Genomic DNA, 27,227 nt, shown 5'->3' with positions numbered 1-27,227 from the left:
TTTTAATAACATACAAGCTTGTAGTTAAATTAGGGACGATTTTTTTTCTCCAAGTTTTATTTTGTCTATAAAATATGACTGGTAGCAATATATTTCAATATGTGTTGAGGGGATGTTCCTGTGTGTTTAAGGATATGGACTGAGTGCCTCAGTACGACTTTCTTACTCTGTGAACATGACTAATTTTCCTGTGGGTCTAGAATTCAGAGGAATTATTAAATGTTAACTTCTCGCAGTTTGTTGGTGGCACTGTTTTGTCTTAGTTTGGTGAAGTGATTTTTTGTTTGTCTGTTTGTGTAAGTTTGTTGCCATAATGATAGCAACAATAAATATAAATAATGATTTATAATAATAAAATTCAGTTGCATAAAGTATATGTTTTAATAAAAAGTCCAGTTATTACTTTGTAGTCTGAATTTAAAAATTACTAAGGAGGATACTGTACATTTGTTAGCTTGAAAGGTCTCTCATATCAGAAAAAACCCATGCATGATTGTTTTGTTTGATATCAAAACACATTTTTGCTGTCATAATACTGGCACATTTTCAAGGCATGCTGTTTTCTGGCTGCTAGCAGGGAGTAATGGAAACAATGCAGTGATCATGCAATTCATTGAAATTAAGCACTAAAAATACTTAGGCAAGCAATGTTTTTAATTTAATAGGGACTAGGATTCATAAGGCTGCATAAAAAAAGCTGTTTCAGTACCACAGAGGTATTTAAATGCCTTGCTGCTTGTTAATTGTTTATAATTTCTTTCTGGTAATTTTCCTTTGGATCAGATTGTGATGCTCCTTCTGAATGGTCATAGTGCTTGTTGAGGAGTGGTCATGCAAGCAAAATTTGATAACCTCGATATGTCACTTCATCTGCTGTTTTTCTTTTGTTAATGCAAAGCTGGTTGCATAATATCTAATTTCTCCTTTAGCTGACCACAGATGAAAACAAAATCTATAATGGCAGCTCTAGATTTTATAAAAAATGCAAGTGAGGAGTTGAAGGATGTGGCTTGTTCTGTTTGGATGATGTAGGATTGCTTTAAGCAGTAAGCTTACTGTTTTCAGATGGCATTAGCAGCATCAGTGATATAGCTGTGTCAGCCTCCTTGACTACTGGATGTCTGTAATCGCACAGAGGAAACTATATTTAAGATCTGCTATCTTGAGGGTAATGACTCCAGCACTTACTGATGGACAGAATGGCTGTTAATGCTTTCTTCACTAGCTCAGAAGATTTTGAAAGATGTGATGTACTTTTGTAAGACAGGAAATGCAATTTTTGGGGGTCTCTGGAAATAAAAAGGTCATGCAGCTTGGAACCGGTGAGACATTACAGTCTCTAAGTCATCAGGTATGACCTCATAGTTTATACTATTATTTATAACGGAAGAGTTTGTTTTACAGTTTTAGGTCATTTGCAATCTCTTTGTCTGTGTAATTGCTTCATGTTGGATTTGCTACAGGATTTATAGGGTAGACTGTTTACATAAGCAGAGCAAGGTATATCTTGGAAATCTAATGTGGTGTTTATTGCTATTTGAACAATATAAGGTTATTCCATATGTATTTTCAACATTTTTTTATTGTGAACGTGCTTTCTTTTAACTAATTCATGGTAAAAGGTTAAACCTTTGCTGTAAAGTAAAATGACAAGATTGTATTGCATTTTTATTTTGCTTTATCTTTAGATGGCACACAAAGCTATTGTGAATGTTTTTCTTGTATGAAATGCAGTATAAGGCAGGCAACTGTCTACCTACAGCGGCAGGTTATTTAAAACAACGTATCGCATTGTGTAACAGGACTGAGCTGTTCTGCAGGCACAGATCTTGCTTCATTTTGCAGTAGTAGATTTTTTTTGTGTGTGTGCTTCATTTCAAATCAGTTTTAAAAATAGCTCACTGAACATATCAGTGAAAGTGTGGCAAGATAACTCTCCCCTTTTTAATTGTTACACTTTGTGACATATACTAATGGGTTGTAAAAGAGAAGGTTAAAACCTTAAATATTTAGAATGTTGTTTGAAACCATATTCTTTTTACTGAAGCATGTCTCAGCCTTTTTTTTTAAACTGTTGCCAACTTTATTGCGAGGCTGATACTTTTGTATCTGCCAATGTGTTGTGGCAATGGATAGGAAAGTCAGAGTATATAAAAGAAAACAAGTACAAGAGTATTTTACACAGGAAGGCAGTGGCCTAATTTCATGTACGGAGCACAAAATGGAATTAAAGAGACTGTTACCACTTCAAGTGTTATAAATGCTAGATAATAGCTATTGTTTCCCTTGAATACATAATAGAGCAATTATTTTTGAAATTGTAGGAGAAGTTTATTTTTAAAAATTATATTCAGCTCCATCTTAAGAAATTCTAGATGTATTTGCAGAACATTTCCATGGCAACGTGTTTGGCCATGTGTTTTAAAAGCTCAGCTGAAACCTGAAAGTAGTGTGCAATTTTTCTGTTGCTTGCTTTACCCTTGTGGAACAACAATTTTCACATATTAACTGGACTGCAGATTGGCAGGGGTGAGCAGTATTTTCTGACCCCAAAGCACAGGATTAAGTGACCAAGATTTTGAAATATTTTCCTATTTCTACCTAGAAATGTAAACATATCAAACATGGATTGATTTTGCATTTAGAACTGTATACTGGTTTCACTCCCATTTAGTAACATTTTGTTGGAAACTTGTGTGTGAGACCACAGCAGACGCAACTTAAGAATGTGTGGCAAATTGCTTCAGTACAAGTGTCAGTCTTTTCATTTTTAATTAAAAACATATTTGTAAAAAATGTTGTAATACTTTTACTGGCTATAATTTATAGTTTCCCAGTCCATTTATCCAGCTTACATTCTTATTAATAATGGGAAAAGACTGCCCTGCTCTTAAGCTTGATTAGGTTTGGAATGATTTAACTATACCTTTCACTTGCTACAAGATCTTTTTAATCTGTTAGAATTTATTTTCAGTATTTTAATGCATTAGTCACAATGAGTACATTCTGTTCCTTGGCATTGGAATGAAATTCCTGAAAGCATTCGTTTCATGGTATTCTGGTGCTTTGCTGGGTATTCATGGACTTTTTAATAGGACCAACCCTTGCCCCAGCTGCTTTGTTTTCCTTATTCAAGTGTAATTTAAAATCTTGACTTACCTGTATTTTGAAGTTGTTTCTGAGCTCTCCTGCTCATTTAAAATAATTAGGTCTCCATGGAATTTTGTGTAACTGGAAACTATAGCGGTATGTCATTATGTTAATTCCACAAACTGTGTTCTGTGGACATTTTGGAAATGTATCATTGATAATAATCTCCAAATAGTGCAACAGACATCTATTGCAGCCAGTTTAGGAAAGAAACTATATCTACAGTGGAAAATGGTGAAGAATGCTTGCTTGAGGAAATGTGTGTTTAGCTCATTCCATTTTGAAATGATGTTACTAACTTGCAAATGAGTTTGAATATGTTTTTATACTCAGAGGATATAGTCCCATTATAGGTCCTTCTTCATTTGGAGGGACTACGAAGGAATGTATTAAGGAAGCAAAGTTCTTTTGTGAGAGAAGGAATTGCAGCAAGGTAGAGATGTACGTATGGGAGCATGAAATTGGACTGAAGTGATCTTACAGCTTAGAACTACAAACTATTTTGCTTGTTTAACCCACCTCTCCCTCCCCCCCCCCCCAAAAAAAAAAAAAAAAAACCCACCCAAAAAACAAAATGCCCACCAACCAACCAAAACACAAACAACACAACAAAACAAACAAACAAATCCTTAAAACCCAACCAGGTTTAAAATATACTTGCTGATATTTGGGCATACTGCACAAATTTGGAGTCATTGAATCCAGTGGCAATGTGTTGGTATCAACTTAACAAGAAGGTTTTTTATGCCTTCTTTAAAATGATACCATCCCTCTTCAAACCAAGTTGATAACAACTGTCAGTATTTGAAGAATGTAATGTAAAGAAGGGTCTCTCTAACTAAAGAATTCTTTCCCCATTACTGTGCATAACGAATATCCTTTAATGTGTGTTCCCCTATCTTTAAACATCCCTATTTATGGAACTTGGTGATAAAGATCATATAAAGAAACAAAGCTCCTTGTGGATGTTTTAGGAACAGCATTAACTAGCAAGTTGGTCAAGAAGCCCAGTATTTGTGTCATTTACCAATGCTCATTCTCATGCACATACTTAGTTGTGTAGTGCTTTTGCTTACTGATTGCCATTCTGATTCCACACTACTGACATTTTTGTATGTTGTAGTGCCAGTTTTTAAGGAAATGGCAACACGTAGGACAAATAGGAGATCATTAAGCTTTGGAACAGGCTGCCCAGGGAAGTGATTGAGTTCCTATCCCTGGAGTTATTTATAAGACGTGTAGATGTGGCTTTTAGGGACATGGTTTAATGGGGGACTTGGCAGTGGTTATAGTTAATGGTTATGGTTGGACCCGATGATCTTAGAGGTCTTTCCCGATTCTATGATTCTGTGATCATGACCAAACATTCACAAATAGCTAAACAACACTAGAAGCAAAAAGTCCTTTTAGAGGGAGTTGAAGGAATTCGGGTCCTTTTGTCCTACATTAGTCTCCCTCCCATGAGATGATCCTATTCGCTGGTCAAGTTCTCCTCATTTAGTACTTTTATTCATATACCAAGTCAGTGGGCCTAATGACCTGAATTAGGGAAGGGTTAGTATAAGCATGTCAGAAAGGTCTAAAATGTAAAGTAACATAGCATAAGTAGGTAATAGTTAACTGCAGGGTCACAAAATATATAGCTAAATGGCTAGTGTTCCAGGAATGTTCTGTGCCATTTAGTGTTCCAAGAATATTACCATGTGTTCATTCTGAATACTTATTTGAAGGAGTTTTGCTGGTATGCAAATGTGAATAAATCACAACAATAATGCCACAGAAATGTCTTAAAAAAAATTAAAATAGTCATAATTACTCCCAGCCAATTCCTGTAGAGGTGAGACCACCTACAAGGGAGTAGTAGAGAAGGTGACCATAGTAGTGCAGTAACAGAGAATGGTTATGCATTACTTTAAAATGGCATTTTAGAGAGAAGCAGCAATCCCAACTATGGTTTGTCCTCTCTCTCTCTCTCTCTTTTCTCCTTTGTCTCTGTTGTAATGAGTCCTATAAATAGTATGATTTGTTCAGATTGTTTCTTGTTTCCTTGCAAGACCATTTTTTTTTCTTAACTTTTCAATAGAAGTTATTAATAAAAAATCATTAATATGAGGGCTGTTCAACTACTGTGATCAGAGTCTTTGGTCTCATGATAATTTCTTTCAGTAAACACTAAGTAGAAGCTGATCCATAATTCTGGTAGATTCCAATAGATGGCTTAATTAGTAAAATGAATATAGACTACAGAGTAAGCTACATAATGCTTTCCATTGTGCCATACTGATTTCAGTGTGAGCCTAAAAAGGAGAGCATCACTATCCTGAATCATTTAAGAAATGTATATACCAGTAAGAGGTTACAAGATGTGACTGATAAGGTGGGGAGATAGTGCTATTCCCATTTTATTAAGGGGATCGAGTTTTTTCTTATGTTTGGGTGATACTTCTCATATTTTAATTTGTGCCCATTTCCTCTTTACCTGTCACTGGGCACCACTGAGAAGAGTCTGGCTAAGCATTCGCTGCTTCCCTCCCCAGTCAGGTATTTGTACGCTCTGGTAAGACTCCTCTGAGCCTTCTCTTCTCAAGATTGAAACAGTCCCAGCACTCTCAGCCTCTCCTTCGATGACCTTTGTGGCCCCACACTGGCTTACTCCAGTATGTCCATGTCACTTTTGTAAGAAGGGAGCCTAGAACTGGAGAGAGTGATACAGTTATGTCTCAACAGGGCTGAGCAGAGGGGCAGAATCACATTATCTGGTAAGGAAATTTGGCTTGTGTGTTAACTAGTCAATCAAATATGGGAAAGTTTGGACAAAAGTCCTTCTAAAATGAGGACTAAATGCACCAAAAATTATAAATACTAATGTTTGTTATTAATGTTATGGAGGAGAAAAGCTTTGAAAATAGCTTTGCTTAATTCATAGCTGCTATTTTAGTGATGAAACCTCCTGTTGTTTTGAAATGTCTTATATGGAATCTATGTCCCCCAATGCCAACTGATAAAAGCAGAGAATAACTCCTACAGGGAAAGGTTACGCTTTAATATTTTGAGCCAAGCACATTTTAAAGTAACTGAATAAACAGATATCATCTAGTACAAAATGTAAACTATGGGCAACATGAACTCCAGGGATTCATAAGTTGTGTTTTTAGTCAACTCACCAAAAATGATTTGTTAATTGCTAGTGGAAACCCAGAGCATGCGCAGAGCTCTCAAATGTTCTCAACTGATGCAGCAACCATCAACTGATACAAAATATTTAGCTAGGTGCATTGAATGAAAATGTAAAACAGGCATTAAGTGACATGAGGGAGTGTTGAGGCATTGTCAGAATTTGCTCGTTTTTATAACAGCTTTCCCCTTTTCCCCCAGGCTGCTTAAATAAAACAAAAATGTCTGTAGGAGCCTTCAGTACTTCAAGATTCATCTGTTTCTCTCCTAATAACTTAATGAGTTCACTTGTTTAAATTATCTTTATTAAAGATTTTATGCAGGCATGCAGTCATTAAAATACATGCAAGAAATCATACCCATATGGTTTACATCCACATTTAATGCAATTAAAAGTATTTTAACAAAAGCAATATCAGTTTTATGTCCCAGTCCTGTGATTAAATTTTTCCAGGAAAAGCAGTGTTGCTTTTAAGCCTGAATCCTGCAAGTGAAACAGTAGAGAGATACCTTGTCCTTGCATGAGTAAGGGGAGCTGCAGCTGAATAATTCCGTTTGGATGTGGAGCCTGTTTGACAATAGGAATTTGCACAGTGGAGACCTCATGGCAAGCTCATTATATTAGGGGGTTAATTATGCTTTAGGGGGGTTTCTGTCTAAGAGTTAGCCATGCCAGGCCAGTTATACCAGCTGATGTCACTCTTTAGTTCAGTTTTTAAAGGTGTTCAATTTTTTATTTTCTATTTTCCTGGTAAGTTTGTCTGAAATACTTTAAACTTGAAAAAAAAAAAATCAGACTTCTCTTTCCCCTTTTCTTCTCCCCATTGTTCATCTAACTTTTCTATTCCTGTTCCAGGAATAAATTTTGGTGAATATAAAATGTTAGACTTCATGTGTGTGTGTGTCCTAAGTTGTGATATGCACAGCTTCTCTTTAAAATTTAAATCTTAGTGTATAATAAAGAGAAAGTTGGTTGGTGTTACCACAGTGTTGACTGCCATGTAACATGTGTAATGGAGTATACTGAATGATCGTTAGGAAAATCTAATACATATGGAAAATTCAAGATGATAGTTTTGTAACAATGACAGTAATATAGTGATTTCTTATGGTGTTGTATATTCTGCTGAAGGTTATTCCTGGGTGCTTAGATTTCACATGGCAAGCGTAGACCTTGTTCTGTGAGTGCTACTAAAGAAGAAAGTCAGTGTCTGGTAACTGTGAGTGGATGTTTAGGGTATCAATTGAGGTGGCGATTTTTTAAATCACCAGGACACAGGATTTAATGGAGGTGGCTGGATATTGCCAGTAAAATTACCTAACGTACAAAATATGAAACATACAGAAATGAAAAGCTATTTTGATGTTGTTCTTTTGTCCCAGAAGGAAGCGATGACCTTGTTCTACAGGAACTTGGTTGCCTTGTTGCCTTCACCAGACTTGTCCCCTCTGTGCTAGATCTCAATGTACTGTTACCAGTCCTTCTGCACATAGTCACGAGTGAATTTCTCATTTAGTGAGTGTGTTGCAGTGACTCACTGGGCTTGGTTATTGCCCGGTCTGCCTTCTGCTCTCCTCCTCCTCTTTCCTGAGTGGTTTTCTATTTTGTAGGGTGCAGATGTGCTGAAATTTCTCAGCCATCTAACTTCTAATGCAAAGATGTATATTTGCTGTGGATGCCAGTGAGAGATGTAATCTGTGCTGTCAAAAGTAGTTACTAGCATTGCCTTGTGTCCTGAACATCTACAGTAGCAGCAACCTCAGCACAGATCTGAGACATGCTCTGGGTCCTTTTCTTGTTTGCTCCAACAGATAAGAAGCGTTAAATTGTTTCCTTTTTAGTATCCTTTGCAATTGCTGAGACAGGGATTAAATTTACATTTTTAGCAATGTCTGTATCATCAGCCATAAACAAATTTCCCTCATAATTGCTTAGATTTTATTTCCCTCATGGGCCTCCTTTTATGTCCATAAAAATGTCATTATCAATTTCTAGTTTAGTTTCCTTTTAATTTTCCTGTCTTTGCTTGGCTACTCTTGTACGCACCTATAGATCTATAATTTAGTACAGGAATGTAAAGAATAGCACCTTCGTCTTCTACTATGCACAGCATAAAATTTCTTCACTTGAAGAATCTTTTATACTCTTAATTCAGTCATAGCAAACAAGAATCAGGCTCTTTGGCTTTGGAGACTTTTGGTGCCCGGTTCTATACAGAGCTGGGCAGCAGGGTTCCTATAAAGTAAATTGGTTAAGCCCTGGAGCTGATACTGGGAAGGCAGAGGCATCCATTATGGGAACAGTATGTTCATCACCATATATCTTCCTCTCTTGGTTTACGGTTTACCCATTTGGGGTAGGCATAATGATTTACACTAACGTAGCAGGCAATTGTGGAACAACACTGCTCTTCTCAGAAAACAGCAGAAAGTTACATCACTTCCAAGGGAAGAAGCACCCCGTGCTCAGTATCCCTCACTCTGGGAGACTGTGTGTGTTAATGAAGGCAGGGTTTTCTTTGCGGCTTCATTCCTAGTGCGGTTCTGCTCAGTTTGAACTTACATGTATTTATAACTTCCTAGTCTCTTGCCTGAGGACCTCTTGATCAATATCAGCACAGGACTGCATATCTCCTTCAGACACCTCAGTTGCCGTGTCTTTCCCTGGAACATTCTACAGGCTTACTGGTTGATTTTTTACAAACACTGGAAATCTTTTTAGAAGTTTACATCATATGTGTCGTATTCCAGTTCCAAGCTGAGTTCAAGTAATCCAGTTCAAAGGTATGAGAGGTGGTTTCAAGCAAGGATGTTACACACGTGTTTAAGAACGTATTTAAAAAACAAGGTGGACAAATACAAGACAATAATATCATATAGAGTTTCCTTTTTTTCATGGACAGATTAAAAAAGTTGTAATTCTTTGGCATGTTGGCATGAGTATTACTTTTGTGATTCAGGGTGATGAAAAGTGAACAAGATTGAGAATAATCATAAATAAAATTTTCAGTGGAATTATAGCAGTATCTATTAATGAAACTATGCACAGGATTTATTGACTTTATGCTACTGAAAAGAAGACGTTTCTTATCTTTTGCTTAGTAATTAAATATGTCACTTGCTGCTTGCCCCTCTCCATTATATTTTTAGTGGGTGAATAACAAACAGGATGGACAGAGTGCTGGTTGAGCTAAACTGGCCATTCCAGCAATTGTGAGGTGGATGGGCAGGCTTCGTGACTGCCCTGGGCCAGGCAGATCCACTGCTAAAGGGAGAAGTGGGGACATTTGCTTTTACTGGTTCTTTCATCACTTAGCTCTCTATGAAGAATTTCAGTTTAAATGTAAGCTGTACAGGAAGATGCAGTTTCAGTCTTTTGTGGTCTTATAAAAATTTCGAGCCTTTTTTGTTTGAAGGCTAGACAAAGTTTCAAGGGAGATTTCAGTTCTGTTCTTCTGACTTCCTACTATTGCTTCTAGTCTCTCATTTTTTTTTCTATGCTGTGTCCCAGTTTAAAATATGCTCATTCTGTTTCTAAGCAGAGGAAAGCTCTTTATGATATGCACATTTTAAAGTGTTCTGTTGTGGTCCATGGCGATGCTATAATTTAAAATAAAAATTATCTGGAATCTTATCTAGCTCCCATTCTGCTGGGTTCCCGTTGACTACACAGGAGCTGTGCAAGGAGCAAGTTACTGTAGGATTTCACATACATTTTGGGGAGCAATATCTTTGTGTGTCATGATCCAGTCTGCTGAGAATTCTACCACTTGGAAATGGATTTGTAATCCTGATGGAAATCTTCTTCCTTGAGTTTTGAATTCTGCCTTATTTACATAAAGAGATGAAATTATATTACAGCATAAATGTTTTGAAGAAAATAAAATTATTACACATAACTCTTAATCCTTTTCTAAATGTTGGTGCCCCTTTGGTTTTTAAGTGTGCATATTTGTGACTTTAGCATATCAGTGACAGGGAAGGAGTGGATTTCAGTTACCTTTTTTCTTTGTTTGTTTTTTTCTTTCTTCCTTCCATTGGACCTTCCTTCTGTCTGTCCTTCATTTCTTTTCTTCTCAGGCAAATCAACTCTTAGAGCTTTAATATGTTAGCTGAAATCTGTGGTTCCCTTATATGACAGACCTGATTGCACCTTCGTTTGGGGACAAAAGTGTAACTTCCTGGGATAGGTATGATTTAGAATACATTAGCTGGCCTTGTTTTGTTTACAGCCCTTTGCCTTCAGAAATCTTCTACTTGAAAACATTTGTTGGTAAAATTAAGTATTAGACATATTAGCTGTGATGTTGGGCTTGGAAAATAATAACTAGGCTTAAATAACAAAACAAGCTCCTTTAAAAAAACCCAAACACTCCCTCCCCAATAACACAGACATTTATACATCCAAGGATGCAGAACATTTGACCAGTTGTACTATTTACTCTCATGTACTATACCTTAAGAAGAATTAAGTAATTGGTATGCTTTTCTGGCAAATGATCCATAAATATGGTCAAAATTCCTGAGAGAATAGGGCTCAGGTCAGTCCAGTTTTACATTACAAAAGATTTATTAGCATATGTTGACATGAACTTCTAATATACTTACAGTGTATGAGTACAAAATGCCTTGACCAATGCTGCTTGTATGGACTTGGCGTGCAATGTAAGCTTCAGTGGGTTGAGTCTTTTCCAAATATAACTATGTCATAGCAAATCATCCTTATCAACTAGCATTTTAAATCAAATGTGATTTGTTAAAACAACTAATGTGTGTCAGAGAGCACATATGTAACAGCTTCAGATAACAGAAGTTCCAAGATATATGAAAGAGCAACAATCAGGATGGTACTGTTTCCTTTCTCTTGTTATTCTTGATTGCTTTATTGGTGCTTGTTTATCTCTTTGCTTTTTGATGCTTTTCATGCTCTTTTATCAACCCATGTCTGGATTACACTTTTATTACACTTCTTTTGGTATTTTCTGTCCTTTCCTTCTTCCCTTAAATTACATCTGCCTCTTCTTTGTGCCATTTCTGTCACTTCCTTTTTTCCTTCAGGTGTAAAACTCATCGCCTCCATTATCTGGTCTTCCTTTTATTTTCTTGAAGTTACTGGAATGTTACAGGTCTCAGAGAACTGGAGGTTGTCTTTTTACCTCTTGCTGTTCCCTCCAGCCCACAGAACTTTGTTCCCTTGTTTAGCAACACTGCCTCATCTATGGTGCTTTCTGTGGAGACTGTTATCTCCAACAATATCCACTTTGAATTTGGGTCAGAAGAGGTGGTACTTTTGTGCTGGTGTTCTTAAGCTCTGCCTGCTCCTAGCTTTTTATCCTTATTTTTTTTTAACAGTATTTTTTTTCCTGCCTGTCTTTCTGATGTTTTTATGGTCTGCATGCACACAGCTTTACCTATTCCCATCTCTCTCTGACTTTGACTTGCAACTTTCTTCCATTTATAATTTCTCACACTTCAGTTTCCATCCATATGGATAACCATCCAACTCTGTAGCTGCCCTGGTGCTGCTGTTTCTCATTTGAATTGTGTACCATGTGCCAAATCAGAGCTACATACTTGAGTTGGTCTTCTCTATGTGCCGTGTTCCCTGAGTTAATTTTCAGTGGTAATGAATTGAACTTTTCCAATTTTTATTGTCTCTCTCTTTCTCCAAGAATGGGACTTTAGAAAACTTCTGTTCTGTTGATCTTGGATGACTTCTTTCCTGCTATCTCCTTTATGCCTCTATACTTCCCTTTACCAGTTTATCCGTTCCCTTTAGGCTCTGTGGTTTTGTTCTTCTCATACAGTTCCAAACCCTTCTGACAATTCATGGTCCTGGCTGACTCCCAGTATCCACTTTCTCAGTTCCTAATGCCATCTGCCATGCTTCAGAGATACTGCTGACTATCCCTGGTGGAAATATTTTGATTCTGCTGAGTTTTTGTATTTCTTAATTGTCATCTATTATGAGTATCTTTGCTTGCAGTTTTGCATGTTGTATATTTTTTATTAGCTGTGTAGCCCTCCATTCAGCTGATCTGTTCCTCCCTCTCTCCATGTGAATTTCTTTAACTAGCCAACTAAGGTAAAAATTCAAGCTTTCTCCTTGTTTACTGAAACAGGCATTAAGAATTTGTTTTGTACTCTTTGAACTTCTTCCAATGAACCTATCCCTGTCCCTAACCACCTTCTGCTGTTCTTTTTTAAATTTCTGTTTCTCTCCTTGAATTCCTTCTCATATACAAGAAATATGCCCAACATGAAACATTCTTCGTCTTCAGAAGTTTCTATTCACCAGATTACTGTCCTATCCCTAGACCTCCTTCATGTTTCCACCCCTTTAGTAGGCTTTGCACCATTGTCTTAATTTCTTGTCTTCTAATGCCTTTCTAGAACTGCTCACTTCTGGTTTCTGTCCTTTGTGCTGAAATGTATCTCACTAATGTTCCACTTGACTTCTTCCTGGAGGAATTCCAGGCTAGTCCTTTATTCTCCTCCACTCCATCTGTCATCTCTCTGCAATGCTATGTTATAGTCTTCACTAAATTTTGTTGTTCTTAGACATTTGTAATTTTGTCCTTGTTGATTCTCTCTCTTTTCAGACTTAGTTTCTTATTGGGTGGGTCTCCCTCTCCTCCTCCTCCTCCTCATGTATGTAGGTGTGTATTTAGATCTCTCAGGAATCCGTCCTCAGCCTTTGCATCCTCCTCCACACCTTACTTCAGATAATGTAGTCATAAACATAATCTTTATGAAGGCATTGCTACTTTATTTTTTAGTAGTCTTGCCTTACTCTGGTTAAACTCTACCCATCTCAGAAATTTTCTTGGTCTTCAGTGGTCACAAAAAATATGATCATGTCAGAAAAAACTCCTGGGTTTTCTTTTCTTTCCTGATGTGCTATTCTTGGTCTATGCAGCTCTGAGGTCTGACAGCTCCTGTTTGTCCATATAGCTGTAAATCAGATTGAAGGCCTGCTTTTCTTAACACTGTGACTGTTAGCATCTCATCTGCCTGTCTGGCGTTAATGCTCTACAGCTTTGCTTCACTTGATTACTGGTGTTAATACCACCCTTGCTTATCACTCTGCCTGCACCACTTGTTTTTTAAAGTTTATATGCCCATCTTCACAAACACAACCTTATAGTCCTTCTTTTAAAAGCTTTACAACTTGCATTCTCCTTTCCCTTCCAAGAGAGAGGTATTTTACCACGAAGTTGAATTTTGTGTTTGCTGTACTGGCAGCATCGGTTTTGATTTCCCAGTTGCTATTCATCTTACAAGTGCACTTTCTCTTACTGTGCCCGGTCTTTGTTCAAGCTCTTCCTTTAAACTCCTTCTGTAGTCTATAAAGTTAAGTATAACCTGTTAATGACTGGGCAGGCGTGTTAATTGTGCACATCTTATTATACTTAGGTTGCCAAGTATTCTTAACCTGAGGGTATTTATTGTTTGTATACCTACAAGCTATAATGTACTATTATTTATAACTATTTCAATAGTTATATAATGTAAAGGTCCTTTATTTGAATTATTGATGGTCATATCACGCATATATTTGCAATGTGTATGTCAATGGAGCTCACAGACACTATTATCTTTCTCCACACATGCATACTTGTACATATTTAATAACAATGCAATTAAAGAAAAGGTGGGCAGAATTTGCATATGTAAGGAAGGATACTTAAAAGATCAAATACAGATCAGCAGATTATTATTTTTTGTTTAGTGCCTACATTGACAACATGACAGAAGAGGAATAGTTCTAAGCCTGGTACAAACTTCTAATAAATGAACCACTGATCCATGTAGCTTGTGGCATAATGTTTAAATTATAAGAATTTTTCTTTCTTGAATCCATGAATGAAATCCATTCTTTAACAAAAGGAGATGGTGGTGTCTTGGCAAGGAAGGGTATGAAGAGCATCTGCTGTATATTATTTTTCAACATTGTGCCTGTAATTGTTTTCACTTTAGAGCAGTATAGTGAAATACAAGTAACGATATGTAATTAAAAAGAAATCATTACTTGTGTTGTGTCAGTAAAACTTGACATCTAGTAATTTCTGCCATTTTCTCAAAATAGTGAACACTGGGGACATTTAAGTCAAGGAGATGGAGTCTGAAAGATGAAATTTAATGTGATACTTGTTATCTAGTAAATAGATACATAAACAGGTAAATACTATGCCTGTGAGAAGGACTGAAAAACAATTTTGCTTTGGAAAAGTTTCCCTACCAAAACAGGAATGCAATCCTGACAGCCTTTCTATTTCAAATATCATAGCTTCCATCACCAAAAAGACTCCCAAATTCCTAAAATAGACAATAGTTAAAGGTTAGCTAATACCCTTCAAAGCTCTGATGGAGATCATTGTATCCTCCCTTGCTGTTCTCTATTGCATATGGGCATTATGAGAAAACTGACAGTGAAAATAATAATGCTTTTTTTTTAAACAATAAAATCCTGTCATATAGAAGCACTGACAAAACATGTATAAACTGGTAATGCCATGTTCACATTTACTTTCTATTCTAGTAATACTTGTCCCTTTTTCCTTCCAAAAGTCATGTTCTGTAACTTCAATAGAAAGTGCTGTTAAAGTCCTATCAGTTGTTTCTAACTTTTAGCTTGTTTTTGTGGTCAAATATCTTGATAGTGTAGGACAACAAGGTCATGGAAGTGATGATGTTTAAAGTTTTCAGATTACAGCAGACAAGCAGTTTGTACAAGTCTAATTCTTAGATCTCTGAGAGGTAGAAAGACCAATTTGAACCAGTTTATAATTCATATTTACCTTTGATTCTTTGGCAGTGCATTTCAAATTCCTGATTATCTTGTGTGCTTGCACTGTCAAGATTTTTAAACTATACAGATCCCTTGTTATCTAGTCCACTGTCATGATCACTCACTTTCCCAATATATTTTGAGTGAGTCTTTGATATGAAAATTCTCTTTACAGTGCAGTATTTCATTCCCTGGGCAGAAATGATGCAGCTTCAAACTTGGTGTCTGAAATCTGTTTATTTCTCAGAACACATTATCAGTTTTATTCTCTCACTTCTTTTCTGCCTTTCCTTTTATTTTCCTCCATTGCTGTTGCATTGTTTACTGCTTTTCTTAATCCCTGTGTGAATTAATTAAACTACCTGAACTTTCAGATAGGAGATAATATAATCAGTGGCTTGGAGGACATAATTATTTTTTTTATCTTGGTGAATAGAGTGGCTGCTAGCTGCTTTCTCAGGCATTGCCCTCTGCAGTCATCATGGCTTACTGATGATCTGAGGCAGATAAAGGGTGAGAGCCAAGATAATCAGAATGTCATTGTCTAATTATGAGATGGAGAATTTTTCTTGTCTTATGCTGTGACTTACAGACAGTGCAAAAGATCTCTTAATTTCCATTAGGGCAACTGTTCATTTGTATGCAGCAGAACATTTCTGGGTGGTTCAAATCTGTGTTTTTCAATCACATGAATTACAGGTGCCTTGATAACAAAATCATATAGATCAACCTAAGTCTTTGGACATAAGAAGTGCTGGGTCATCTATTCTAGATTTTCTGCTGAAGTTACTCACTGAAGATATAGGTGATTGGGGAACTCTTCAGGCTAAACCCTACATTCAAATTTATACATTTTGGCCAGGCAAAAGACTTGTCAGTTGTCTTCAAAGAAGTTATTTACAAGTTTCAGTTTAAAAAACCCAAACAAACCAAACACAATCTTCTTTTCTCTTCTGGAGGATAATAGATCATATAGAAGACAACTCTGAAGGACCCCAAGGAATACAATTTAATCTTTGGGCATGCAACAGAAAAATGTATGGTATTCTAAGCTGATTTTTCCCTGTCAATGGATGACAAAAGGGTCATACTATTTTTTTAACACTTCAGTTAATTTGTTTCAGTCAGGGTATGTTCACAGCTAGTAGAGCAATGATATTACTAGTGTTGGCAAACTTACTTGGAAGGTTAGCAATGAGTTTGGCTATTCAGAAATGATCACACTTAATCAAACTAGCAGTCTGTTTAGTTTACTATGCTGTCTCTCCAGACAGCCCAAATTGGAGTCTCCTAAGTCTCACCAATTTTCAGCCCATATTCAGTGACAATCTACCTAAGATCTTGCTTATCCTGTGGAAGTGCCGATCTCTTTGCACAGACTATTAGAAAAGTTGATGGTGGTCATGTCTAATTAAGGCAACTTTAGTTAGGTACCAGAAGTTTTATCAAATTAATCTGAATTTAGAATATCTCTGTCCTGGAACATCCTCCTTGCTGCTTTGATTAATTCTTGGATTGTGCTTGTGGAGAGTGTTTGTCAAATAAACTGAAAATTGTGGGTATGTCTGAGAAACAGTAGAATCACTGAAAATAATATCAGTGTTTCTGAGAGGGAGTTAATCTTGATTATGCTGGCTTGTAATGTAAAAAGAAAAAAAGGTAGCGTTTTGAACTATGGTTGGCATACATTTGTATGTAAGAGGTGCGGACTCTACACTACATTATTTTTGTGGCTGTAAGGGAAGAGAAAAAGTTATCTTTCCTGTGTTGTAGCTGCTGTTAAAAGGTTCTAATTAGTTGCTCGTGACCTCTTTTCTTCTTTGCACTTGCTATTTCCACATGAGTAGCTGTTGCAAGAAGACTGCCTTCTATGATTCTTCTCCCTGACCCTATTTCTAGGCAAAGAAAGCTGGAAGCATGTAATCTTTTCTGAGACTGAAAGCAGATCCTTTGAGATGGGAAGTGTATCCAACTTAAACCCCAATATATCATACTGCTGATTAAGAAACTGCCAATTAACATAATTTACTTGTCCATTTGCTGCCCAGAAGCTAATACCCTATTGCATAGTGGGCTAAACTCAGCACGTTTAACTTCTAACTACACCAAATAATGCTGCTATCCTGGATCTGTCCTCACCTGGTATTGGGCCGAGAGAGCCCAGACTAGCTAAAAGTAAATCTCATTTGGGCTTTGAATAAAGCCTTCACATCCATCTTCATGCTCTTGGACCACCATAGTAGTCTGACATAGCCATTTCTATGAAGTGAGAAAAGAGGATTTCAGCTAATGGGACTACACTAGGATGACACAAGACATTAGAATTATAACCACAGAGGAAAAAATAACCATGCCTCAGATTGAAATCTGTGCTGTTCTCACCTCCGTAACTTTTAAGTATTTGACAGTGTAGTAAAGAAAAATATGAAGCAAAGGGAGTAAAATCCCATATGGATGTGACCCAACTTCTACATCCCTTAAATACTAGCAAGGAACACACATTTGTTCAGGGGTCTGACTGAGACTAGCAATTGAATAAAGATGAGGTTACAACTCCGGCAGATGTGATACGATAAGAAGGAAGGGAAGAAGTTTCAAGAATTTTAATATGACTGAAAATGTTCATAATATGACTGAAAATGTTCAAAGGAATATAATAGCTTAAGTGCCTTGTTCGGGTTTTGTAAGGTGCTCAAATAATTTAGGCATTCCTGATAATTTTACTCCGAGGCATGCAAAACATGGCAAGCATAGTTGCAATTAAATGTAGGTGCTTAAAACAGGTACCAGAATCCAGAAAGAATGTAACAACATTATTTCATTGTTATATCCAATGCTCCATCAGGTTTATTAAGCCTTTTGAGTGGGAACGTTGGTTTGTTTGTGGTGTCTGTCATGTCCGTGTGTTGTCCCCCCCTATTTTGTTGCTGCAGCTATTAGTACAACAGAGTCCTTTTCTGGTGGGAAAGTGCAGAGAGAGAAAGTGGGGCATCTACAGCATGAAATTAAGCTACTATTTTGTCTTGATTTTCCGTTTTATATTCTTTAGATAGAAATCTTGTATTCAGTTGAATAGGTGCATGAAGAATAGATAAAGTAACATATTTGTCTTGCAAATGTAAGAAACATATTGTTTCTACCTAAAATGGCTTTTCTAAGAAAGAAGGTTCCTTATCAAATGATAAGGAAATATTCTAGTAATTGTGAATTAATTTATGCATCAGTTCATAGTGGCTGTATTGTGCATAATGGTATGAAACCAGCACAGGATGCTTCAATGTAGATAAACACAGGAATTACGTGTATTAGCATATTACATGAGCATTCACTTGTTTGTAAAACTGCTTTGTGTTATTAGTGCATGCATTTTCTGCTTGTGTTCCATCTCATTACATTTATAACAATATTATGTGTCTAGATTTAATGTCTGCAATGATTATGTATGTTTATATATTACAGGAGTTGTATTATTTCATTAAATGTGTGCTCAGTCTCAGGTCAGTGGCAAATCAGTTCTTTGAAGCCAATGCTGATTAGTGCAATTTTTAGCAGTGTTGCAGAAGATGGTATTTCTTTATTGAGTTACGCTAAACAGTATCTTGGCTTTTGCTATAAAAAGAGAAAAGAGGGGGAAAAGACAGAGAAGGATGCTTTTATGCATATGACATGCAACCCTGAGGAAGATGCAAATCTGGAATGAAAACTAATTGCTTTCTACACTGTTGCATAGCCTGAACTATGTGGAGCAGGGCTGACCAAGAAGAATATGTGCTTTATGTTAACTAGTAGTGATTACTGCAGAAAGCTGCCACAAAACCAGTACAATTAAAGGGACAGTTTTAAAAACAATACAGAACAGACCTTATTGCATTATAAATGTGTTTTGATGGATCTTTTTTGGTAGAGGGGAAAGGAATATAGTATAGCTAGTGGAATGGAAAAGCAATTAAATTTCATCAGAAAGATAAAATTAACTGTATTTTCTACCTCAAAAGATTGCTAAATATGATTACATGTAATACAAGCAATTAAACACAATAATATTCAAAAAGTTGTTTTTTTTCTTTTTCCCCTGTGCTTGTGTTCAGAAAGAGAAAAGAATTATAGCATTTAAATTGTGGGCATACACATGGTGCACTAAATCAGTTTTGTGTGACTGTCTGTTCAAGGACAGTTTAAAGGACAAGGTTGAACATGGCAGTCAGAACTGATTTGCCTCCTACAACAGGGACGCATCCATCTACATGCAAACAGTTTTTTAGCCATTTAGGATAATTGCCTTTACCAGATATTTCCAATATGCTCTTGGCAGCTCATAGGTTCAAAAAGCTCACTTTTCTGTATCTTTAATAATGCCATTTTTATGAAAAGTTAAGCTGAACTTAATCAAAATGATCTTAAAAATACAAATATCATGTAATGGGTCTGTGAAATAAATACAACACAAAGTGATAATGCTGGAGTATCTTCAGACTGAGAAGGCAGTCATGATATGTATGTGATGACTAGATAAATGTTCAGAATTTCATTACAGACCATTTGAAAGTTGAATACACAGGGTTTATAACACTGACTTAATGATAAATTATATAAACTGAAATGAATATATTACAGAGTTCCATCTTTTAAGTCATGTCATTATTGATAATACAAAGTAACTAAATTAATTTTATATTACAGCTTTCTATCGTTTATAGGAATGCAGTATTTAATGTTTTATGCTGACAGACGTTCCTGAGTTCCAGATGGTATTTGAGAATTATGTAGGTTGTCTAATCATCAATAAGTGGCTTATATGGAGAAGCAATTAATACCATGATTATTTTCCTTATGAGTCAGCAGGTGTGTCATACTCGTTATTTCTAGTGCAGAAAAAATCAAAATGGCTTCTGCTCTGCTATGTGTTTTACAGAAAGGAAGATGCTGAAAAAGGATTCTTTTTGGTTATGTTATGATTTGTGCTGTGGGCGCATTAAGAATTTAAATAAAAAGGGAAAGGATTTTAACTGAAGGTTTAAAAACTTTGAAAAAAATTCTGGAATATGAATACTCTTTGTAGCTGATTTTTGTGTTGTATTTCAAAGGAAAGCAATCATCCAGTTTATTGAAAACACTGACCAAATATTGGAGGCAGAAAATAAAAGTAGCCAAGTGTGATGAAAATTAGATAATAAGGAGTAAGAAAAGAAATTTCTAGTTTTCCATGTAAAATGAAAAATCTAGTGTTACCCATTTTTACTTGTCTGTTCAAAATAGGTTAGCACCAAATATCATACCAGTGGAGCAGAGTACTTACCAAAGGAAGGACAGCGAGACGTATTCATTGCAACTGCATAGTAATTTCCTATTGTCCTAACAATTTCCTATTTTCTAATACATATTATTGTTATACTATTATTTCATTTACTGTAGCGATCAGCACAGATGATCTTCAGTGAATGTGCACTGTTCAGGTAGCTTTTAAGATACATGCAACAGTATATTTTAAGCTCATGTATTGGTTTTCCTTTTTTAGTGAATACATATAATAAATGTATACATAACTTCAGATCTGTGTATTGTCACCTAGACTTTAATCTACCTTCTTGTCATCCAAAATATGAGGAATATGTCCTAATTCCATCATCCAGAAATATACTGAAATTCTACAAGTGTATGTGTCTACGCTAGCACATACATATTTAAAAATCTGTTTCATATGCCTTTGTACAGATCCACTTCTTTCCACTCAATCATCTACCACATGATGAAAGCATAGACAATTATAAGTGCTGTAACTAAAACCACCCAAACCCAGCTGTCATAAAATGATGTTTCTCAGCTTTTCTAAATGTGTATTTTCTCCAATAATTAAATTAACTGAGGTGTGGAAGGGCAGTGCACAGTTCTGGGAGGTGACAGACAGGTTTAAGGATCAACGTCTTTGCAACACATTATGAATTGCAGTTAGGGCTGTATCATAGCTAAAGAGGGTCATGTTTGGAAGCTTTCTGGGAGGTCATTTATCTCGCTTTGGAATATCCTGGGTAGTGAGCTTTATTAGTACATTGGTGGAAAGCACACTTCCGATGTTTGTTTTCAGTTTCTAAGCCATGGGCCTTTTATTCCTTCTAACCAAGACACACACAATTCCTGGCAAGAGTTGCAGCCTCACTTTATACTCTGATAAGTAGGTTGTTGATATAAGGGTTGAAAAATCAGTACTCCTAGCACTCATGGCGACCTTCTTCCTTCACGACTGCATACCAAAAAGTAGAAGCCAGACGTCTTTGAAGGTGGTTTATTTCCTTTTAATTTTGTTCAATTTCAAATACATATTTCAATGTTATAACATGCAGTCGCACTGTAGAAGATGCAGAGGATGACTCTACTGTCTGCTTTTCTATACTCACTGCTTTGTTTAAACTTCTAGTAAGAAGGGATAAAAATAGTAACAACTGTTTATAAGACTCTTTCACTAAAATAGATTTTTTTCCTGTGAAATTTATACAGCAGATGCTGCTGTGTGAAGGTCATTTCAGCAGTCATTTTGAAAACGTAAGAGGTGCAGTCATGGACTGAGTAGAGTTGCTGACCCCTGATCTCTAAGGAACTTGTGGTTTCCATGTGAAAGCCTTGGCTTTTTCTTACTTTTTTAATTCTGGATATATTATTTCTTCTGCCATGTGTTTGCTGATATTTTATTGCTTTAGGGGAATAGTTTTGTGCCTATATTTCAGGCAAATCATTGTGTGATAACTATATAAAACCATAAAATATTAACAAATACAATTAAAAAGAGAGAGAAATGTTAGGTTGTTTACAAATATATGACAAGTTTATTTTTATGTAAACTTTGTCCACTGAAGTTGTCAAAGCTGTGCACTGTAAAACTACTACAAGGTATTAATATATGTTGGTTTGATGTCAAAAAAACATTTTATGCCTAAATGTTGATTTTTATCAATCTGTTGTTTCCTATCATCATCTCTTCACATGGGTAAACTTTCCTAAATTGAATGACTTAGCACTTCTGTAGTGCTTTACAGTTCTGAAATGCTGTGTGAATATTAATTATGGCAGAGCAGCCCGGTGAGGAAGGTAGATAAGTAAGTATTATTATCCCTATTTTACAGATGGGGAAGCTGAGGCACAGAGATTAAGTGACTTTCCCAAGGCCACACAGCAAGTCAGTGGTGGCAGATCCAGGATTAGCACTCGAGAACTTCCTGGATCCCTCTCCCATGCTTTAAGCAGTAGACCACAGTGTTCACTGGACTCAGCAAGCAACTCATTGCAATAATGGACAGTTCCAAGGACTCATACCTGGTCAGTGTGCCCACACATTTGTTTGCAGACTGCTGCAGTAAGTCAGTATGGTTTGAATACCCCAGTCCTAGCAGATTTATGCACTATGTAAAATTTCTGACCTTCTTCATCTTCAAATGGGGTGAAAGGAAAAAGCAGTAGAATTCTGACATAAACATGGCATGGTTGTGAAAAACATCTAGTTTTCCTGCCTTATTCTGATCCTGCTGAAACTGATGGGCAGAACTGCAGTTGATTCCTGGCTTTGAGGATGTTAGTGTGGAGGTTGGTGGCTGCTTGGTATGTTAAAAGTCATCCAGAGCATGAATTCTGTCTTCCATGACTGTCTTATGGTTAGTCTTGCCTATACTTTCCGTTTGAAACTGCAATGTATTGCAACACTTAAAAATAATAATTCAATAATTTTCCTGAAAAGCTAATATGCAGAACGTTACCAACTGAAATTAAGTTTCTCTCTCTAGTCTTCATGGGAAAGCAGAGCAGTCTCCCACTGTTTTTACTTCTATTGTGACAGTACTTACCTTCAAATGAGATTAAGACCTAATTGCACTAAACTACTGGTTAGCCCTTCTCTTCTCCCCTCCTCCAAGGAGGCATTACAGGAATCACAGAAATTACTTCTACACTAAATATAGTGTGACTCTTGCACTGGTAAATGCAAGGTGGCTTTCATACTGCTCCCCGGGAAGTGAGAGTGTACAGTGCAAGGCCTGTTTAATTGGACTTTGCTCAGTTTGACACGTGAATTGGCAACAACACAATACTCCCAATTAAGCTGTTTTTCCCTGTAATATTAATGGAATAAACCCACTTCTGAGAATGAGGCAAGGCCAAGACTTGCTATGACATTACAAGAAGAGGAGGCAGGGAAGAAAAAGATTGCCAGAAGCTGAAAACTAAACACATAGGAAAGGAGAAGTCAAAGTGTGTGAGCATATTTTGATAGATTATTAATTAATTTATTTTTAATTTACTTAGAGGATCTGTAAGGGTTTTAAACTGTCCAGCAATGTAGTATTTTCCCCATTGTAAATTTTCCCTAACATTGCTTCCATAAGGCCTTTTCAGGACCAGTAAAATACTGATGGCTATGTCTTCTGCCAGAATAGCACTACTGCTGTGGCTGTAATACCTGGGCTTTGGCATTCTGCCTAACCACTCACCCAGGAGCGTGGCATCATGCCAGCATGACAAAGATGCCCAGTTATGTCTAACTGCTTAAAATAATGGATTCATTTTACCTAAGATGATCGAATGATTTGTGCAAAATTATACTGCCCTGGTATATCTTAATAGATTATTAGCTAATTCTAAATTATTAAAAGACAAAACAGTTTCAATGGAAGACCTTTTCTTATTGTGAGATTTTAGTTACATACTATTATCTGCGGGAAAGCTCTAATAAAGACACTGTAACACTCTCAGTCTCTCTTTAACAGCCCAGATGCTTGGTGTGACACATTCCTAGGATTTTTCTATATAAGATAGCTACAGCATGACAGCTATTTTTAAAAAAGAGAGGAGCTTGAAACAAAAACTTACATCCAGAATGTACGGCATCCAGCTCTAGATGTGAATCTTTTTGCCTGGGGCATCTGCTCTTTAAGGAGGGTGCTGATGTAGTTTAATTTTTTGTTATATTCTATTGCGTTCTATATATAGATATATATTGAACATGTAACATTGCTATTCAAATTCCCCTGCTTCAGACTTCCTTTAAGATACCAATTTTATGTATCAAAATCAAGCAGTTCTAGTTCTAATATCACTTACTAAAACCCTTCCACTAACGACAAGTAAATATATATTCATGATATAGTAACTGATGTTTTTGTATAATTCATCCTTTTTTCTTCTTCATCATTTACTGGAAACCACTCTAAATCATGTTGTGAAATACAGGTTGTATTTAGCAACTGTTTTTTTACAATTGGTGATGTCAAACTCATAGTGAAGCCAATATTCATTTTAGCACAGCATCCAGTGCCTTTTTGCTGAACTCTCAAAATAATTATCTTAGGGAAATTTGATATTATTTCCCACCCCCCCCCTGCCCCCCCCGTGTCAGAAGTGACTGAAATCACTAATTTCTGTGGCTTTTTTAGCCTAAGCACATTACACTAATTCATCACATAGTACTTTCACAGTGCAGCAAAGAATACAGTTAAAAGGCATGTATGACTATAGTATAAAATTAAACATGAAACATATGTTCCTGAGGAAGAATAGCTTTTCTGTTTTCTGCTATTAGTATGTGCTATCTGCCTTTATTGAAATTACAGCTTGGTGTTTGTAAAGAAAAGCAAAAGCTTTGCAATTCACTTGTAAGCGAAGACACTTGTTTTCATGGTATTTAAGTTTTCTTTCATATCATATTGTCACTGAGTATCATTCTCTAGCTTTGCCAAAGTATGAGTGTTAGTGCTAATAATTTGGGAATTCTGTATGTAGCTCAGGATCCTTGTATAAAGACAAAAATACGTGTGCAGTCCTGTTCTTCAAGAGTACAAGAATAAAGCTGCCTCAATCAGACATTTCTTCTCTCAGCTCTTTCAATGTCCTATTGACTCACATTTTTCTTAATTCTCAGTAACCAGTGTTTACTCATCATCTTGCGGGTTTTAAAAGGAGAACTTAGCTGTAATCATACCTCAATAAAAACTGGTGCATAAGGAATAGATTTTAATAAGGAAGATTAAAAAGTTTTTTGTTCCTGAGTAAGAAAAGTAAATGAATATTAAAACCATCTTTACTTCATAGTAGTGCACAGTCTTGCAAATAATTTCCAAATGAGAAGCAGCTTACCTGTCCTTTTTTCTGTTTTGCAGCGAAATGATGAAGAGGCTGTTGTGGACAGAGGTGGAACTCGCTCCATTCTAAAAACACATTTTGAAAAGGAAGATCTAGAAGGTGAGAGATTATTTTTCTGTGCATTTCATTGTCTCTTTCTTCTAAAACTATTGAAATGCAATTCCAATGTGTAAACTTACTGACACTTGATAATATACACTGCAGAAACCACCAAACACCACCATGTAGAAGAAATTGAGAAATTGTGAGAACTGTCTTATGATATTGGCCTGATAATTCAGTCTCTGAAAGAGGCCCATTTCAGTTTGTTTAGTGGATCCCAAACTTATTCTGGTTACTACCGTATTTACACACCTGCATTGAGTTGTGTGACCCCCTAAGTCATAATGATTGGACAAAACTGAGTTTCTGTTTCACATATGATATCCCATCCTTGAGACTGAAACTTGCAGATTTTAATTGATAGTGGTGGGACATGGAAGGTTCTTGTGTCATAAAGGCCACAGGAACTAGCCAAAAAGAAATACTGAGATCTGGGGTGTATCTTACATCTGAAAAGTTAACTGCCTCTGGTCTAAAGAGATGTATCTCCAAAGAGATGTATCTCCATCCATCAGGTGCATGAACCTGAGCTTTCTAAATGCCTACCCTTGATCTCTGCCCCCCCGCCCTTTCTCTCTGGCTGTGTGACTCTATGACTTTCGTGTTTTCTGGTGCATGATGGCCATATTGATGATTTAATGTGAATACCAACATGATACACAGGAACTCCTTGTTCCTGCTTCCTTCAGCAGTGCCTCAAAAAGATGCAGACATGGCTGCGTTTTGAAAGGGGCCTGGATGTGTCAGTGGGTATGAGATAGTCACAAAGGATGTAAAATGTAATGCAGTGTAACATGTATGAGGTAGGTATCTCTCTGCTCAATCTGGAGCAAGTCTGAGCATGTGCAAGGGTAGATCTCAGGTAAGATGTTTCTGGGGTGGCATGTAGGGTTTTGGTGTCTCTAGGGATAAGGGGCAGCCAGTGGATCAGGCTAGCAGTGACAGTTTTGGACTTAGGCACACAGCCCCCTTTTTTGAATCTCGCATTTAGTCTTCTGTAGTCTTCAGTCCCTTGATCGCATCCGTGGACAAAGTGAAACTATTCTATCTGGTATCCTTAGAACACCTGACAGAAGAATTCCCTGCCTTCCCTTCTCCATGATACTGACTCCCAGAGTTTCTTTTGGGGTGAGCCTACCCAGAAAAATGTCCTTTTGCTGAGTCATTTTACTGATGAAGGTAAGGTAGCATTTTAAAAATGGACAGTTTTCTGGAGAATCACATCTTTAAGCTCAGTTGTAGACTCAAGTGTTAAGGCAATCAGAATTACTATGATGCTTTGTGTGTGACTACACACAACCTAAAGCCTCATCTCAACATCTGAACAAGTGCGTAATTTAAAAATTGTATTTAATTACTATTTACCCCCACCATCCTAAATGTATAGGGTTGCTCCTTTGAAATATCAGTGAAAATATTATTTCAAAAATCTGCTTCTAGAATCAGAAATAGAAATTGCAACATGATGGTGACCCCCCACCTTTCCATCAATTTAAATTGTTTGGAACACTGAAAAATTCTGTAGTTAGCCATAGTTGTCTTTTCTTTAAAATAAAATCACATGCTTCATAATAGTCTAACCAAATAATTATTCAATGTAGAATCTGACATAATGCAGTTAGCTTTCTCAGATAAATTTCATGTCCACTCTAAGAGATCAGTGTATCTTAAATACACTGCATCCAGAAATACCAAGTGACATAAAAATATCTGAATAGATTATAAATTTTAATATCGAGTTGCTGTTAATAGCATGTCCATTTGTTTCACAGCACATCTAGGCACTTTTCCATCTGGAAACAGTGGATGTGACTCACAAATGTCACTGTCCTATTCTTAACCAACGTACACTGTGTTGGGTTTTGCTGAAAACTTACCTTTTCCTAATGAC

At 36.5% G+C, this 27,227-nt stretch overlaps 1 protein-coding gene across 7 annotated transcripts in view; it reads left to right on the top strand.

Annotated features, from left to right (window-relative positions):
- SLC4A10 (solute carrier family 4 member 10) overlaps nt 1–27,227 on the top strand; it is a 161,989-nt gene that overhangs the window by 33,904 nt on the left and 100,858 nt on the right. For 4 of the 7 annotated variants that reach the window (XR_008748402.1, XM_027782357.2, XM_013296767.3 and 1 more), the window contains exons 1-2: nt 994–1,351; nt 25,252–25,333. Coding sequence is in view for 6 of the 7 variants with exons in the window: in XM_027782357.2 (XP_027638158.1) it covers nt 1,271–1,351; nt 25,252–25,333 (163 nt within the window). In the remaining variant the exon portion in view is untranslated. Of the gene's footprint in view, nt 1–993; nt 1,352–22,230; nt 22,424–25,251; nt 25,334–27,227 lie in introns of those variants that run through there. The other 3 variants (XM_027782358.2, XM_055811994.1, XM_055811993.1) reach the window with 3 other exon arrangements.

The sequence above is a fragment of the Falco peregrinus genome, chromosome 8 (assembly GCF_023634155.1).
Source record: "Falco peregrinus isolate bFalPer1 chromosome 8, bFalPer1.pri, whole genome shotgun sequence".
Classification (NCBI taxonomy): Eukaryota; Metazoa; Chordata; class Aves; order Falconiformes; family Falconidae; genus Falco; species Falco peregrinus.
Note: the sequence above shows the minus strand (reverse complement) of the source record. Positions and strands in the feature narration are given on the sequence as shown.